This window comes from Hyperoodon ampullatus, assembly GCF_949752795.1.
Source record: "Hyperoodon ampullatus genome assembly, chromosome: 6".
NCBI lineage: Eukaryota > Metazoa > Chordata > Mammalia > Artiodactyla > Ziphiidae > Hyperoodon > Hyperoodon ampullatus.
Window position 1 is genome coordinate 13,200,718 of NC_136919.1, and position 17,933 is coordinate 13,218,650.

A 17,933-nucleotide genomic window follows, 5' to 3' on the forward strand; every position below is an offset into this window, starting at 1 on the left:
CCAGACAATAACAAAGATGGGAACCGAGATTTTCAAAGACGCAGTGGCTGCACCCAGCGCTGAGCTCTGGCCTGGCTAAATCTTCCTGCCACGGCACGCCTGGTCCCCTGGGGCACCACGGCCATCAGAAAAAGGCTGAGGGTCCTGCCTCGGGCTGGGCTTGGCAGCTGGGGCAGCAAACCAGCTGCAGGCAGTGGTGAGGATGCATTAGCGAGAGCAGCTCCGGGCTGATGAAAATTAAAGGTCTAGTAATTCTCCTGGAGAGTGGAAAGAGTACTCTTCGGGAAGATGCTAGGGGTCAGTTAAACAGTCACTCAACCTTGGGCAGGAGTTGGGCTATAACTTGTACTCCGCTGCCTGCTGGAACCAAGGGGGACGGGAGAGACATTTTCATTCTACCTGTGCCTCCCTTACAGGGAGTGCCAACGCACCAATCATACACAGGGGCACAGCCCTATGAAGGAAGGCAGATGCCAGGGGCCTGAGATGCTGGGGCTGAATGCCGAAAAGGCTCCTTGCTGCCTGCCCGTTCGTTCTTTCACCTCCACTTAGCTGAGCAGGAACACGTTCTAACTGGCACCAGAATCCACCACCATGCTGTGCCCAAGCAGAAAGGTGCTGGGGCTGGCACGGCTCAAGGAGGGGGGGACCTGGGCCCTGAGAGGCTGTGTCCGCCCGGTGTCCCCGCAAGCAGACAGGAGGGCTTGCCCTTGCGAGCTGAAGCCTACTCCTTGCCAGTGACTCCTGGCAGGCTGAACCACCTCCTCTCTCTCCTCCTCTGCCCCACAAGCCACCTCCCCTTGGAATTTCCACACCTGCTCCTGGCTTGCCTAGGAAAAGGAAACAGGGAATAGGAGACACCCCTGGGAGTGGAGAGGTGAGGGAGGGAAGCAGCTGCCCGGGGCTGGAAAGGATGAGGCCCTTATTCCTTGGCCTCAGGCACTGCCCGCTCTGCTCGCCCCAGCCCCCAGTGGAGCACGCGCCCTACTTACAGCAGATGTGCCCCCTAAGCGGCCCAGCCCCCTGTTCCTCCCCTCCAGATGTTCACCCTTTTCGTCACCGCTGGGTCTCCGCAAAACCCAGCCGAAATGCCTTTTGTATCGCACACTCAAGGGCTCCAGAGACAGGGGATGGATCCTGGGGTGGAGGCGCCACTTCCGTCCCCAGCTCCGGGCACTGCACCGCCCGGGAAACAATGCCCACCTCGGCGAGGCGAGGCAGGACTTCTCGGCGAGGGCACTTCACTCCCGGCCTCGCCCCGAGGCTCGGGCACCCGGTCCTCACCCCTGGGGGAGTGAGAAGGGTCCTCCCGTCGCGCCCCGCCCGCGTCCGAGATGGCCCCACAAGTTGCCGGAAGGCGGCGTGGGGTGCCCTCGCGCTTTCAGCGCGCCCCAGCCCGGTTCTCGCTTTGTCCCCGCGCCCTCCGGGGCGCATCCCGGGACGGCGGCGCGCGGAGGCCGGGCCGGCGGCGACGGCGGGCTCACCTCTCATTGTCCGCGGCGGAGGCGGAGGCGGCGGCGGCGGCGGCGGCGCTCCGGAACCCCGGCAGGATGTGGCGGAAGCTGTGGTTGCGGTCCAGCTTGGGCTGGCTCTTGGTGCGCTTGATGGAGCCCTTGAGGCGGCGGCTGAGGAAGCCCTGCGCGCGGGGCGACAAGAGGGGGAAGGGAGGCGGGGTTAGCGCGGCGGCGGCGGGCCCGGGACCCGCGTGGAACCCGCGCCCTGGCTCGGGCGGCCGCGCGGCCGTGCGGCCGAGGGCGGGCGCGGGCTCGGGCTGGCCCCTGCACCTCGCGGCCCGCGCCGCCCGCCCGCCGACCGAGCGCCGACGGCCCGGCCCGCGCAGCGCGGCCCAGCCCACCCCGCGCCGCCAGCCAGCCAGCCAGCCAGCCACGTCGCCCCCGCCCCCTAAGCCGCTGTTGCCATGGCGACGCAGAGCCGAGCCGCGCCGGCCGCGACCGAGGACGCCCGAGCCCCCCGGGCGCGGGGGCGGGGGAGCCCCGGGGGGCTGAGGGGGCGGGGCTGCAGAGGGGCGGGGACCCTCGGGGGGCCTCCGCGGCGGCGGCCTCCGCGGCAGCAGCCTCCTCACCTCTTACAGTAACGAGGTCACACACCGCCACCCACCTGGAGGAGTCCACGCCCCCCTCCCGGTCCTGGATTGCCAAAGCGCCTCCCGCGAGGTCGATGTTCTCAGCCCGGGTGGTGCAGATGGGGGAAACTAAGGCTCTGCGAGCAGGCGTCCTCTGAGGAACGGCCGGCTAGCGCAGCTGGTACCCTGGACCCCTGGACCCCTAACCTGGGCGTCTTTCCTTTCGCAGGTGACTGTCACAGGCCCTCGGGGTGGAGCCCTTTGCCTGGAACCGTTGTACCCCAGCAGGGGCAACCACCTTGGGGACAGGGTGACCTAGTATCTAGCTCAAGGAGAGGCCGAGGGGCTGAAGGGTTTGCTGAGTACCCCCACTGCGTGCTTCAAGGTTTGGAGCCAGGTCTGAGGGAAGGCTGGACCTTCTCTAGAGAGACTGCTGCCTGCTGGCCCATTCATGACCCATGGCGGGTAGGGGTCCACTCCTGGGAGGAGTATGACAGACCTCCCCATTAGGCCATTCATGCGTCTATCAGACTGCGCTGGACTCTGAGACCAGAACCTAAGCTGAGCCCAGCCCCCAGAGCTCCGGGTCTAATGGAAGAGACAGGGAGGAGACAGCGTGCAGTACAGCAGGTTGAACCAGTCTACCCTGGGGTAGATTTGGGGGCTCAAGGGGCCACAGCCTGGGGTGTTCTGGACTTGGTACCCTCAGGCAGTTGGAGGGAGAGGAAAACTGCAGGAAGAGGGGTTCCCTGTGGGTGGAGGTGTCTGAGAGGGATTCTGGGGACTCACCCACCCCAGCCTCAATCCCAGGTGATGTAAGGAGAGAAGGGAATGGGATATGAACTCATTTTAGAGTTAATGTTGTTCACAATCTGAACACCATATTTCATCCGTCACACAATAAAGGGTAGGCTTGGTGGCCCTCTCTGCTCTGGGGGGAGAGTTGGACATTTGCTGTAGTCCACGCCCTTACTGGATCTGTCCACCTCTATGGCCCTAGCACCCGAGACTGATGAGAGCAAATATTGGTTGTACCCATCATCTCGTGTCACCCACACAAACAGAAATGACAGAGAAACATCCCTTTCTGCAAATGAAGAAACTTTGCTCAGAGAGGTGAAATGACTCACCCAAGGACACACAGCTCTCAGACCTGCCTAATGTCAGAGCTTTTCCCATAGGAAAAGCTTCTGCCCACCCTCTTCAAGCTTTCCCTTTTCCCATCTTTCTGTCCCTACTTTTTCCTCCCCTTCAATCTCTCCCATCCATAGAAGGCTTATCCCTGTGGCCACCTGTCAGAATTCTGCACATCCTTCAAGGCCCAGCTGAAATGCCACCTTATTCAGGCCTTCCCAGGCAGTGGAATCCAAATGCCTCTCACCTCTACAGCTTGGTATCACCCATCAAGGTACTCTAATCAGTTACAGTTTAACAATTATCTCTTAGGGGTTAGGGACTACAGGAGGGACCCTCTTCCAGAGTGGTGACCCACAGACAGGACGAGGCCTAATGCAGAGGGACCACAAATGGTGGTGGGCCAGGGGGACAGCAGGCTCTCTGGGAGACACAGCATGAAGGCAGGGACTTGCACCCCTGAATAAGCTCTGGGCTCTCCCAAGCTTGGCCTCTTGGCAGGTGTGGGAGGAGGGGGGATGCACCTGGCTAACTTGGATGGGTTCTTCTCTCGCAGGTGTGGTTGTCAAGCAAGTTCCCCCAATGGGCTTGTACTTTTTATTGGTTTTTATTTTCTACACTGATTAAAATTTCACAATTTTTTACACTCTTGTGGTACAAAGAACCACAAAGCATGTTTCACAATTTATGGAGCTCGTTATGTAGCAATATGGACAGCTTTATCCTATCCCTGAGTTTAAAAAACAAAAAGTTTTCATCCTTCTAAGAGGTTGAGTGGGACAGTATCACTTCATCTTCCCCACCCCCACCATGAAGGCTACACTTAATGCTCCTCTGATAAACATTACCTGTAAGCATCCTTGAAGCCTACTCTGAATGTACCTCCCCAAACTGACCATGACCTTGGGGACTCAAACTCTCTATAATACCATTCATTCACCGTTTGTCAAGAGCCTACTATGTGCTACGCATAGTGACCAAGACCAACATGAACACTATGAGGTGAGCAGTGTACAGAATAACAAAAGGACAGGGAGTTCACCTGTCCCCCACCTCACCACACATATCCACCATGGAGGACCTTATGTCCCCCAGAGGACACAGCTCAGGGCTCTACATATGGCAGGCTTAACAAACGCTCATTATCCCAGAAAGCCACAGCTGGAAGGGGACTCAGATCCAAAAGACTGTATTACAAGGGTGAATAATGCCAGAGAGGGGAAGGTCTTTCCCAAGGTCACATAGCAAGGTTAATCAAAGACCCCGGACTCCAGTTCCCTGCCCTGCTTAGCCTCATAGCTTGCTTACTGACCTCCTTCTTGGGGTCAAGGGACAGGGGTGGCTCCTCGCCCAGCCCTGGATGAAGGGAGACGAGCCTTTTCTCCTGTCCCTTCATGGGCAGGTCCCAGGACATGATTTCTGGAGGCAGCTGCAGCCCTGAACTCAGGAAGAGGGACAGACTGGCCTTCAAGTCAGAAAATCTTGTTCTAGACCCAAGTCGACCTTTAGTGAGGGGCAGTGGGCAAATCACGTCCCTTCTTTCAGTAAAACAGGGTTCTCGATGCTCACTGCAGTGGACCCCACTGACAGCCCGGTGGCTGAGAGCTGGGAGCCAGAGGCCAACAAATGGGGCTCAAATCCAGCTCCATAGACCCCTGGCGGTGAGATGGTAGGCAAGGTCCCTCACCTCTCTGTGAACTGGGTGGGGGCTGCAGTGAGGATTAAGTAGGACAGACAAAGCCCTGGATCTCCTCCCCTTCCACACCCCCAGGGCCTGACTTTATCCACCTTCTCCAGGAGGCCCTGACTACATACTCCAGCCCCGCTGATCACACCCCTCAGGCCAGCTGAAGTCCTCTCACACTGCTTGTGTTCAAATCTTAGTTCAGGGCTTCCCTGGTGGTGCAGTGGTTGAGAGTCCGCCTGCCGATGCAGGGGACACGGGTTCGTGCCCTGGTCCAGGAAGATCCCACATGCCGCGGAGCAGCTGGGCCCGTGAGCCATGGCCGTTGAGCCTGTGCGTCCAGAGCCTGTGCTCCGCAATGGGAGAGGCCACAACAGTGAGAGGCCCGCGTATTGCAAAAAAAAAAAAAAAAATCTTAGTTCAGATAAGCTGTGGGAAAATTACTGGACCTCTCTGAGCCTCAGTGTCCCTATCTGTAAAATGGGTTAAGGATGATACCTTCTCTATAGGGTTGTGGGAAGGATTAAATGAGGTAAGCTATCCCCAGTAAAACGGTAAATACTAAGCAACTAAACACAGTAGTCGCCAGCTTTATTATTATTATTACTGAGGTTGGCTCTGATACAGCCACCAATTTTTGCCCCAAGGAGGTAAGTGACCACCACAGGTGGGAGTCTGTCTGGGCTCTCCGAGGAGCTTGAAAGCAACGTGGCAGTGGGGACAGGGCTGGTGTCATGCCTAGTGAATGAATGAATGAATGTGCTTGCAAAAATTATCCTGGAGCCACAGAATATCGCTCGGTTTGGTAGTTTTGAACTCTTTTAAACAAGCACTTCTCTTCTAAAGCAACCTCACAGAGACTCCGTCTGGAGGTTCAAAGTGCTCGGGCGGGTGGAGCCACACAGGTGGAGGCCTCCGCTTTCATTCACTGGCGCAGGGTCTGATGTCTAAAGCTCAGCAAGGCACCTGCACGGTCCGCGGGGACCAAGCCTGCCCCCTCCCCAGATGGCGCGCTGTGTCTCTGCTAACACAGCCCCATTCCCCTGCGCTTCTCAGGCAGCTGTGCCACTGTGCTTAGGTCAACTAAGGCCCCAGGGACTCTTGCACGAGGCTGCTGCCTGGTGTCACCACCCCCAGCCCTTTGGTGACAGGGTGTGGACAGCCCTTGTAGCCTCTGCCCACCTCCGTGACAGCTCACTGCCCATGCAGGTGTCCTCCCTCCCAGCTAATCCATGTCAATGGTCCAAGCCCCTTGGGCTTCCATCCATGTCAATGACCAAAGTGCAAGAAAAGTCCCGAGCGGAGGACAGAGGCCCATGGGGTCTCTGGTTTGCAGGACCCGAGTTGTCGGCTGCTCCCCCATCCCTATTCTCTGCCCCCACGCTGACCCCGGCCACAGTGCTGCTTCTCCAGGAAGTGCTGGGAAGCTTTCTCAAAGGCCTTTCAGAATTCCAGACTTGTGATTTCTCCATTCACCATTTCAATCCATTCCATGTGATGACGATGCTGATAAATTACCAATTTCCAGGCTCCTGCTCTGCCAGGGGCACTCACGGAACACATCCGGAGCCAGAGCAGAGGGGATGCCTAGGAGGACCCGATGCCTCTTATCAGGAATCCACGTGAGGACATGTGCTTCAGAAGGATGTTTGGGGTTTTCAAGTGGGGAAACAGAGGCTCAGAGAATTTAAGCTACTTGCTGAGAGTGGCAGAGCTGTTAGGTAGAGCTGGGACTGTAACCAGGAGCGTTCTAGCCCCTGAGCAGGCAGGGCAGGGATCCTCTTACACATGCACACATGCCCCCCCACACACACACACAGCAGTGCGTGCACACACACACACATGTCAAAGGCCAGAACGGAAGTGACTGTTCGGCCCCTCCTCCCCATGCCCCAGGTACCATGCTGGGCCTGGGGGAGAGAAGAAAGAAGGGAAGGTGGGCTTCTCCCTGAGTGCAGGGCTGTCACCTGGGGCTCACAGGTGAGGACCTGGCAGCTCAGGGAGGGGAAACTTGCCCAGTCCCATCCTCACGTGTGCATCACTCCCCATCCAGGAGGCAGCATTTGGGGGGCCATGGGTTTGTATTCCAGCAACACCACTTGGGCACCTGGGAGTCACATGTCACCATTGGTCTCACCTGAGTGAGACCACCTTCTCACCTGAGTGTAAAGCACTCAGCACCATGCATGGCACATAGTAGGTGCTCAACCAGCTCCCAACTCCATCATCTATTTGGTCCTGCATCCTCAATTCTGCCTTCATCACCTTCTCCCTTTTAACAAACCAACTCTGGGTCACTGCAGACGGGTGGGTGGGCCTGACCTGCGACAGTGCTCAGGGTGAAGGTAGAACCCCATGGCCCTCCCTCGGCCCCGGATCAGCTTCTCCTCTGTGGCCGTTTCTAAGGCCTGCACCCAAACAGATATCTTTCAAAGAAGGAGGCTCTCTTAACAGGCATGTCTCTCAATTTCTTTCTTAGGCTCTGTGCAAATGCCAAAAGCACACCTAAATAAACAGGAAAGGGAGGGGAAGATCCCATCCAGATATCACCGCCTCTCTCAGCCCCAGGAGAGGAGATCTGCGCGGCTCAGAGGCTGGCAGGCAGACCTGACACCTTGGCAGGCTGGTAGGGACACCTCACTGTACCCTGGCAGAGGCTCCAGGAAGGGGCTGGGGGTGGTGAGGAGTCCTATGTTATTCTAAGATAGCAGCGTGAGAGCTGGGAGTCCCAGAGCCGCCCGCCAGGCCAATGCCCACATGATAAAGATAAGGCACCCGAGGCCCAGAGGGCAGGGGGACTTTCCCAGAGTCACTGAGCAGGGCAGTGGCAGACCCGTGGCAGGACCTAGGTCCCCTTTCTCCTTGCCCAGTGCTCTTTGCAATGCCAGAATGCTTCCAGAACCTCCCAGGCTCCCCATGTTTCCTCTTTCCAGGCCTCAGTCTTCCCATCTGTACTCCAAGGGCCTGGGTTGGGTGATCACCAAGCTCCTTTCCAGTGCTGATATTTGATGGTTCTCTAAAGCTAGAGCAGCTGCCTTTCACAGCTGGGCTCTCCCACATTTGGCACTAACAGTACCAGCAATTTCTGTGGCTTTGCTCGAATCCTTCAGATGCACAATTCCTCCTGCCCTCTTCCCCTATCCTGGGGCTCTATCCTCAGCAAGCTGCCAGGCCTCCCTGGCCTCCTCCCCTGGGAGCTATGCACCACCAAAGCGGGTCCCAGTTGGGGAATAACTCAGTAACGGTGGAATGTCAGACACTGTGACAGGTGAAAGGTGGGAGGAATTTTAAGCCAGGATCAAGTTGGTGCCTTCCCAGTGGCCACCTACTCACAGGCCACCCTAAGCCCACAGAACCCTCACTAAGCCCATGCCGGCGCTCCTTTGAACATAAGACCTCCACACTCCACCTTACCCAGAGAAGGTAGCCAGACTCCTCAGATCACACAAAGAGAACCAATTCACCAGCCGTGAGGACTGGGAGGGGCTGGAGCCTGACACTCAAGGATCACTCTTGCACTAAAATATTGCCCGGATAGCTACACCCACACATGTTCACATGGAGAAGTACCCAGGGAGAGAAACACACCCAGGTTCAAGGACATGGATGGTGCACATGTAGGGGAGGGACATGGCCACAAAGAAATGCATGTATAAACATGACATAGCACCACCAGATACACACACCTAAACACACAGATGCACATTGACCAGCACACACACAAATACACACATACACAACCATGAAACGCACAGATAAACATACAAATATACTGAGACAGGCTCACAAATTTACACATATATTCAACGGTCACCAGGTACTCACAGAGTCACGCTGACACCCAGGCCAAACACACCGCCCACACGCGCTCACGTTCACAGCCATGGCAGGAAGGGAGAGTGGCCGGGTAAGCTCAAAGAGCCACAAGCCCACATCTTGGGCCGCAGGGGAGAAAACGGCTCCATGTTGCTGCCGCCACAATTTCACCTGCTCTGCAGACAGGGCCTCACTTTGTGCCAATCTCTGAGGACGACCTACTTGCTTCTCTCACACCCTGAAAACTGTCTTCACAGCTCCCTAAACGTGTGGTTTCTGGGTGCCTTGAGGCCTGGCAGGTTGCTCTGCAGGGCCTCACCCCTACCCAGAACTGGAGACCCCTGACCCAAACACCTCTCCTCTGCCCATCACCACACCTGAAACACCACCATTTGACGCACCTCTTTAGGTCCCAGGATCACCTTGACTTCTAGGAATCCCTGGGCAAGATACAAAGACCTTTCCTCCCCCTCCCACAAGAGGCATGGTAGTAGAGGGTTCCACCACGTGCCCTAACTGTCCGAGCCCGTTTCCTCTTCTATAGAATGGGGACTATAGTAGCTACCTCACAGACTGCTGTAACGAGTCAGTGAGGTCATGCATGGAAAGAACTTAGCCTATTTCCCGGCACTCAGTAAAAATATTAGCTACTGTCATCACCACCGTCATCGTCATCGTTTTTATTGCTCAGACTTTGCTCGGTCACCAGGGGACGGCCCAGCAATTAGCCAGAAGGAAACAGAAGGCAGCAGCTTACAGAAGCAGCTTCTAGGACCCAAAGCTCCTGTGATGGAGAAGGGGGCCGGTCAATGGCTCACTCAGGGCGTGTTCCCTGAGCCTCGCCATGTGCTAAGCCCCAAGAAGCGCTAGCTCTCTGCCTTCAGGGGTCCCATGGTCCAGCTGGAGAGGCGGCCCAGGCTGTTCCGAGGCACCTGTGGGAGCCTCCTCGCTGCTTTGGCTGTCCCCAACCCTGTCACCCTTCCCTGTTCATTCTCTGAGAGCATCCAGAGGGACGCTTGGAAAAACAGATGAGACCCTGCCAGGGACCAGCTCCACCCCTGGGCTCCTGGGATGAAGGCCTAGCTCCTTGGTGAGGCCTAAGGCCCCTCATGATCTCCCTCCTGGGCTCCAGCCCCAGTGGCTTCAGCGGCACTTTTGGAACTGCCAGCTCCTCCTGCCACAGGGCCTTGGCCCAGGCTATTGCCACTTCCTAGAACAGAGTCCCCCTTTGCCCGGAGGGCCCTGCGCACCCTTCAGTCTCTCTTCAGTCTTCTCCTCAGGGGCCTCCCAGATGCCCTCGGATTGGGCCATATCTCCCTGCAGACCTATCACAGTCGTAGTTGTACATGCATTTGTTTCATGCCTTCCTCCCCTACAGGACTGTGGGGGCCATTGCGGCCTGGGTCCCCAGTGCTGGACACCTGGCAGGCATTCCGTAAATACTTCCTAAATGAATAAACAAATAAAAAAGGACAAGGAGAAAGGCAGAGAATGTGCTCTGGGAGGCCTTTTAAGGGATTCCCCTTGGGGTCAATCTGGGTGGACTTGCTGGAGGAGGCAGCTTTTGAAGGCATAATAGAAACACTGAAGGTGAGGCAGCAGGTGGGCTTGCTGAGATCATGTGGGGCAGGGCAGCCGTATAGGGATATTCCAGGCAGAATCACAGCACAGGCAAAGATTGTAGAGGTAGGACAGCAGCGGGTCTGGCTGACCTGGAGGGCCCCAGAGTGATCACAAATCCCACCGACCTCCAAGTTGCACACCCGAGCCCAGGCTCATGACATGGGACATACAACCCCCTCCCCAAAGCAGAGGACACCCAGGTCAAGGGGGCCCATTAGAAACCCTGAGAGTCTAGAGGAGGGCGGAGGGGGCACGCAGTTGGGAAGCAGGTGGGGGCGTGAAGGTGGGAGGGGGAAATGACGACAACAGAGAGACCCTCCTGGTACCTGCCAGTGCCCAGGACTGAGTGGCATCAGTTAACAGAAATCAGACACTCATTCCTAAGGTCTCGAGCAGGGATGTCATAACCCAGAGCAGCCAGGGAGTGACTCACTCCCATAAATCCTCTGGCTGGCCAACGCTTGCCTTAGCCTCGTAAGCCCACCCCAGAGGTCAGGACGGGCACACACGCGTCATCAGCTCTTTAAGCCCTCAGCCAGTCCTGACCTCGGGGCAGGGAGTCCAGCACGAGGGCCACATGGCTGGGGGACAACCAACTCCCTCAGGGAGCCACACCCCTGCAGCAGGTTCTCTACTGTCTCCTTCTGCCTCCCTCCAGGCCCTGTCACTGGGGCCCCGGCACCAGGCCAGTCTTCCCAGGGTGACTCACTGCTTATCCCCCATCAGAGCGACCCTGTCCTATGCTCTGTGCACTCTGCGTGAACGAACGCTCTCAACAGAGGCTGCCTGGCAGAAGTGGCAAGAAAACCATGCGTAGACTCAAGAAATCTGGGTTCAAAACCTAGCTCTGCTATTAACAATAATAAGAACTATTTCAATGCGTTAATAAGAGCAAGCCACATGTATTTATTAAGCTCCGTCTAAGCTTCAGGCACTGTATTGGAGCTTTACATGACTTACCTTGTTTAATTCTCAGAACCCAATGTGCAGATGAGAAAATGGAGGTTCAGAGACATTAAGCTACTTGCACAAGGCCACACAGCCAAGAAGTGGCAGAGCTGGGTTCAACCCAGGTGGTCTGCACCAGAGCCCAAGACCTTCCATAATTCCATTACTGCACTTTGAGGCTGTGAGCAAGCACCTTAGCCTCTCTGTGACTCAGTTTCCCCATCCGTACAATGAGAGGATTGGTCTAGAGGATCTCTAACTCCCTTGCCAGCTTGGGCATGCCATCCTTCCCCTCCTTGGTGACCCATTTGCCGGTGACAAGGGGACCTTCTGGAGACAACAGCTTGCCTGAAGGAAGGGTGCTAACGGTGGGACTTCAGGCCCTGTGCTGGGCCACAGGGAGCTTCTGCTGGGTGAGACTGCGCCACCCTGCCCTCCCAGGCACTTAGCTGGCCGAGGATAGCCCCAGAGCATCAAGGCAGGGAAGAGGAGCTATCCCATTTCTCCCTGGACCAGGAGTCACCAGGGAACACCAGGACCCCAGGGTGCTCCAGCCCCAGAGACCAGTGAATGCTAGCGGCAGTGAGAGGGGAGAGGTGGGCAGCAGCCCCATAAAGCCACCTGAGTGAGCAGTGCTTTTAAAAGCCCTTTTCACTGCAGGATACAAAATGCACCATTTGGGGAGAGGATTTTATAGGCTATTTCTCCTCCTGGGTTGATTTACCGTCTGCAAGCCAGGCTCACCTGGGCCTCCTGCCCCTGAGGGATCATGGGGTGGAGGCAAGGTCAATTTCAAGGCAAGACAGCGGTGGTCTGGGTAACTTGTGCTGACCTCCTCCCACGCGGGTGGCCACTCCGCCTCAGAGATGCAGTGGGCTCTCAAGAGCAAGCAGGTGGAAACTCACCCCCTCTCCTCACCCCGCCCTCACTCACTGGACGTATTCACTCCCTGCGTCTCTCACATACCTTCAGCCCACAAACCCCTCAGGTGCCTGCGACAAGGTGAGGCCCTGCCCCAGTGCCTGGGGCTCAGAGAAATCAGAAACAGTCACTGCCCTTGAGAAAGTCACCAGGTCCGGTGGACGGTTAAGTCACAGCATCTATGTACTGGAGCCTGGGGAGGGGACGTCTGCCGGAGTCTGTGGCGGAGCACAGGGGAGGGAAGGAACTCTCGAGGAACGGAAATGGGGAGGAAGTGTGGGCAGAAGGACCAGCCTATACGGATGCTGGGACAGGCCTGGGGGCCTCGATGCCAGCTGGGGAGCTGGATTCCACTCCCTGGCAGCCGTCGAAGGCACTGGAGCGGGGCAGTAACAATCATGGCTCATTTTAGATGTTCTTTAAGCAATTCCATGGGAGAAGTTACTCATCCCCATGCAGGGCCTTGTGTCGGAAACAGATGCCATTGCTGCCGCCTCCAAAGAGGGCCTCCTGGCTTTGGAAACAATTCCCACCCGAAGATTCAGATATAATTATGTCTGCGATCCAACCCAAATGCCACTGGATGTGATAGAGGCAATCACTGCCTTTTCATATGGGGGTGAGGTGGGAGCAAAGGCATCTGAGCCCTGCCCGCCCCACACTCAGTTCCCTGGGTCCCCTAGGAGAGGGGAAGGCCTACAGGGGCCACACGGGGTGGAGTGGGAAGAGGGGAGCAGTTCCCTCCCACCCAGGGTGTCTGCCCTGCACAGGCAGCTTCTGACCTGTGAGGGCCAGGCCAGCGGAAGGCAGGAGCAGAACAAGATGGGGCTGAGTGCCAGCTCTGTCCCCGATGGGCTGTGTGGCCTGGAACAACGCACCTCCCCTCTCAGGGCCTCAGTGTTCTCATCTGTAAAATGGAAAGAATAACAACACTGGCCGGCAGAGACTGAGCTGCGTGTTGTGGGCCAGGCTCTGTGAGACATTCACTATCTGGGCTCTCGAGCTGCGTGAGCTTCAGCAAGTTCTTCACTCTCCATCTGCCTTGGTTTTGTCACTTTAAACAAAGTGGGATTTGTGTTATCTGCCTCATGGTATCATGAGATGCTACCCAGTGAGGGCTCAGGAGAGGGCCTGACCCAGCAGAAGGTGTAAAACAGGTTTTAGGACTGCCCCACCCCTGCCTCCTTGTGCCCTCCTGCAGACAGCAAGGAGCTGGCAGAGCCTGGATTCGAACCCAGGTCAGCCGGACTTCGTCAGAGGACAACCGTGACGGAGGGTCTATTGCTCCAGCCTGGCGACCGCGGTGCAGAGACAGTGCCAGCCTACACACTGGGCCCCTCAACCCCCTTCCTCCTGCTGGAAGGCTGCCTCGGCTTCAGATCTTGCCCCCCTCCATGTCCCTGATGAGGGTCCCCTTTCAGAGGTCCCCCAGCTCCCTGGTCAACCCAGCCCAGTCAGCTCAGCCAACAGTGCCAGGCCCAGCTGTCTACAGGGGCTCCTGATTTGAGCTGTTCCCTCTACCCGGCAGTGGGCTCTGCAGCCTGTTTAGCTGGACCCCCATGGCCCCAAGGTCGGGGTGGGGGGCACACAAACCCCTGGGATCTCCACTGTCCTCTGGGAGCTGCGGCCCAGGCAGTCACTTGCTGCCCTCTGCTGCCCCCAACTGGGCAGAAACCACCCTGCAAGGACACCTCCAACCTCCATCTGTACTCACCACCTGGGAACTTGGTCTCTGGTCTCTTAGGGACCCCTTCACCCCCTCTAGACCCTCTGGTATCAGAGCCTGGTGTCAGAGCCAAGCCCTAGAAGCTCTGTCAGGGGCAATGTCGTTTCGGGGGGGCAGCAGGAGGAGGGGTGCGGTAGGGAGGACCCGAGGCTCCGGGGAAAGGGTGGGGTAGGGTGAGCCCCGCCCACCAGAAAGAGGGGCAGGGCATGAACACTGGCTGAATGCCAGGCACTGAGCCCTCACAGCCGCCCTGTGAGCGAGGGACTCCTGTGCCCATTTACAGGTGGGAAAAAGAGAGGCTCAGAATTGGGGACCTTGCCTGAGGGATCCCACAGAGGGCAGCCATGGGGCTAAGGTTCAAATCCTGCCCCATCCCAGGTAGACCTATGAGAAGAGCCAGTACTGTATCCCCAGGACCCAGGGAGGTGTGAAGAGAGGAAGAAAGACCCCCAAACAGTATCCCACCTGCCAGTCACAGAGCCCGGCGTTCCACTGTGACTCAAACTTCCAACTGATAAGGTACCTTTTGTGCAAGGAACCTATAATACAGGGATTGGGGAGTCAGCCACTGACACCTTAGTGGGGACTAGTTTATCCAACTCCTTGCCGCCCAACAGGCTTGCGTGCAGGGCCTTACAGGGGTGTCCTAGAGGTACCTCCGGAGGACACTGGGGGCAGAAACGGGTGGTTGAGGGTGCAGAGACTTTCCTTGCTCCCCGCTCCATGCTCCCACCCAAGCTGCTCGAGCCAAGCTGGCACCTCCCGAAACGAGGCAGGAGATTCCAGGCCTCCTTGAATTGGTTCCTCCCTCCACCACTGCCCTCACGGACACCTACAAGGACATTCTAAGCTCAGACGTTGAGGGCGGGGACGGAGTCGCGACAACCTGCTTGAGAAAAGCAGTTCGCTTGCTCCCCACCCCTCATCCCCCACCCTGGTCCTGCTCTCTGCCCACTTAAGGAGCTCCAGACTCTCCCAGCCTGGTCAGGTACGCTGCTCTGAAGGACACACTGCACCCCAGGTCTGCTCTGGCCAGCTCTGGCCCACCCTCACCTCCCTCTCTGGGGACTCCACACTCCTGTTAATTCGGCCTCCGATCCCGTTTGCTCTACGTGCTGCCATGGGTCTCCTGTCCCTCATGCCGTTTCCCATCTCCTGGCCTTCGCAGGGGCTGTCCTGTCTACCTCTCCTTTCCCCTTACCTGCCTGGAAATGACTTTGTCAAGCCCCAGCTACACCCGCCGTATTTTGACAGGTAGAACCTACGTTTTAATCCTATTTGTGTCAGTGTCCCACACAGGCCCTGAGACATAGTTGGTGCTGATTAAAAATGTACTAAAAGAAAGAAAAAAGGAAGGCAGAGAAGCGAGGGAAGAAAGTAAGTTAGTTCACACCCACAACAGGACTCGTAGACCAGAGCTTGACTTCCGCCTCTGCCGCTCACCGGCTGGGGGACCCCGGGCCAGTTCCTTCTCCCTGAGCCTTGCTTTCCTAATCTGTAAAACTAAGCTGATGAAACAACCTTCATGTTTATTAATGGGGCAGGCAGCCTCCCAACCCTACCAAATACCACAGCCTGCCCTCAGTCCCAGGCCTCGGATGCTGGCCTGGCCTCAATTCAGGAGGCGCCAAATAGCCCCTGGCCCCATGCTCCCGCCCTGCACACCGTTCTGGCCAGCCCTGGCCACCCTGGGCCGTCTGTGACAAGGTTCCCATCTCCTACTTTCCTGCTGCGGGAAAGAGGGCTTCTCCCCACAGAAGGCAGACACAGACCAAATGGACACAGGACAAAATGATAGTAATTTGCCTTTGGGGTTTAAACAGTTTAATAACAATTAGGCTCCATGAAAGGCAGGGGAGGAAGAGGGCTGAGGGTATGGGGCAAGCTCTCCCCACCAACACTCTCATCTGCAGAACAATGGCCAGACACTGGGTTGGGAGACTCCAGCTCAGGAGGCTCAACAGAGCAAGGGACATCGGCCTCACAGGCAAATTCCTGGTACTACGCGAGGAGGAAACTGGGGCATCCAATCTGGGGTCCAGCACTCCTGCCCGCCAGTCTGCCACACTGCGTGATTGATATCTCTCCACCAGTCTGTGGGCCACAGACATAGATGTGTCCCGTGTAAATGTGCATTTGGGATGGGCAGTAGAAGCCTGGAGTGGTAGAGGGAGGCCCAGCAGGCATTCCAGGCAAACCTACCTTCTCTGGGCCTCAGTTTCCCCATCTGTGCAGTGACAGAGCAGGCTCATGTGATCTGGAAGTCTGACCAGCTTTTCTGTCCACCATCCCCATGCCCAACAGGAGTCACCTTAGCCGACAAGGGCTACTAATGGGGGCAGAGAGGCAGACCAGGAGATGGCAGTGTGCTGACGAGACATCAGGGGCCTCTCTGGGTAGTTGGACCCACACATGTCCATTCCCTTCAGCCCGCTCCTCCCAGGAAGCATGATGGGGGTGGGGAGAAGGACTCAGCTGCAGGGAAATGAGGGCAGGAGGGAGCAAGGCCTAAGGGGCACAGGACAGCAATGGAGAGAGCTGGGCTCAATTCCAGGCCCTGCTCCAGACATGCTGTGTGACCTTGGGAAAGGACCCTGCCCTCTCTGAGCCTCAGTCCCTCCTCTGGAGAAGGAAGGTTCGGAACCGTTAATTTCCAACAGCCTTTCCACAGTGGTGTTGAGGCAGTCACCCACAGTCCTGTATGTTTGTGGTCATGTACCTGTTTCTGTGTATGTGAGAGAAAGAAAGACAGCTGAAATGTGGGGAGGGTTTGGGGAAGCCACAGGAGCAGGAAGAGGGGTGAGCAGCTGGGGAAACCTAAGGTCCACATCCCAGAGATCTCCTGCCCACTCCACTCTCGCTCATCATCCCCTCTGACTCCTGTGTCCTGTAGCGATAAGTCCAAAGGCCTCACCCACTCACTTTTCTGTCTAGGCTCCTCTCTGTCATGTCTTCAACTCATTCAGCATCATATCTCATCACACAGGGCCATTGGCTTGTTCCTACTTTGTTAGATCCTACTCTAACTGGAATACTCTTCTCCCTTTGTTCCTGACAAACTCCTACACATCCCTCAAAGCCCAGCCCCAAAGATCCTCCTCTAGGAATTTTTCCCTGTCCTCGCCAGTGAGAGGTAACTGTCACTTGTTCTGGGTTCTCACAGAACCCCAGGCACACCTCCGTCACAGCTTCAGGACCACCTAGGGTGCGCACAATTGAGCATCCAGTAAAAGTGGGTGGTTGAAAGGAACTGAGACCCGCTTCTAGAAGCATCTGCAATCAACTGGTACTGAGTTTATCTGCAGCTTCCGCCAGCCCCCTGGGCCTTCCCCTCCCTGACACTTCTCCAACTCGCAAAAAATAGCCCTGAGACCTAATTTCAGCTAAACCTTCAAACACAGCTCTTCACTTTCAACATCCTGAGGAAGAATCAATTGGCTGTCAAGTTTCCCAGAGCCTCTGCCACCTCCCACACCCAGGCCCTGACAGCTCTCCTCAAGGTCGATGGGAGGGGCCGGGGGCAAAGGAAGGAGGGAGGAAGCCCACACCAGGGGAGGTTGGGTCTGGGGAGGGCGGCGGGCTGAGGGGACCGGTAACAGCCACCATCTCCTTAACTCCCAAATCAGACTGTGAATTCCTCGGAACACGGGGTGGCAGGTGAGAGGGGGCAGCCTGCTGCTGCTAAGGGTCCCTGGGCTTCAAGAAGAGGGATGGGTCCATACAGAGTCCCTGGACCCAGCCTGACAGTCTGTGCAGATCCAGGCCCCCAGCTCGCTGCCTGCCTGCCTCCCCTACCTCTGACCCTCTCTCGCTTCCAGGATTCCCTGCTGGCTGCAGAGAAGACAGACATGGGTTCGAATCTCAGCCTCGCCATCTCTTTGGAGCCCAAGAGCTGAAGGCCGGAGATGAGCGGGAAGTCCCTTTGGTCGCCTGCTCCCAGCTCCTTCCCCATCCTGCCCTCATCCAGGGGCCCCCACAGCTCTCAGGGTGCACCCACT

At 57.1% G+C, this 17,933-nt stretch overlaps 1 protein-coding gene across 3 annotated transcripts in view; it reads right to left on the minus strand.

Moving 5' to 3' along the window:
* The window catches only part of DAB2IP (DAB2 interacting protein), a gene marked incomplete at both ends in the record, with an annotated part of 193,541 nt that overhangs the window by 78,797 nt on the left and 96,811 nt on the right, over positions 1–17,933 (minus strand). For all 3 annotated transcript variants that reach the window (XM_079705908.1, XM_079705907.1, XM_079705906.1), the window contains one exon: positions 1,485–1,636. In XM_079705908.1, the coding sequence (XP_079562034.1) occupies positions 1,485–1,636 (152 nt within the window). The remainder of the gene's footprint in view (positions 1–1,484; positions 1,637–17,933) is intronic.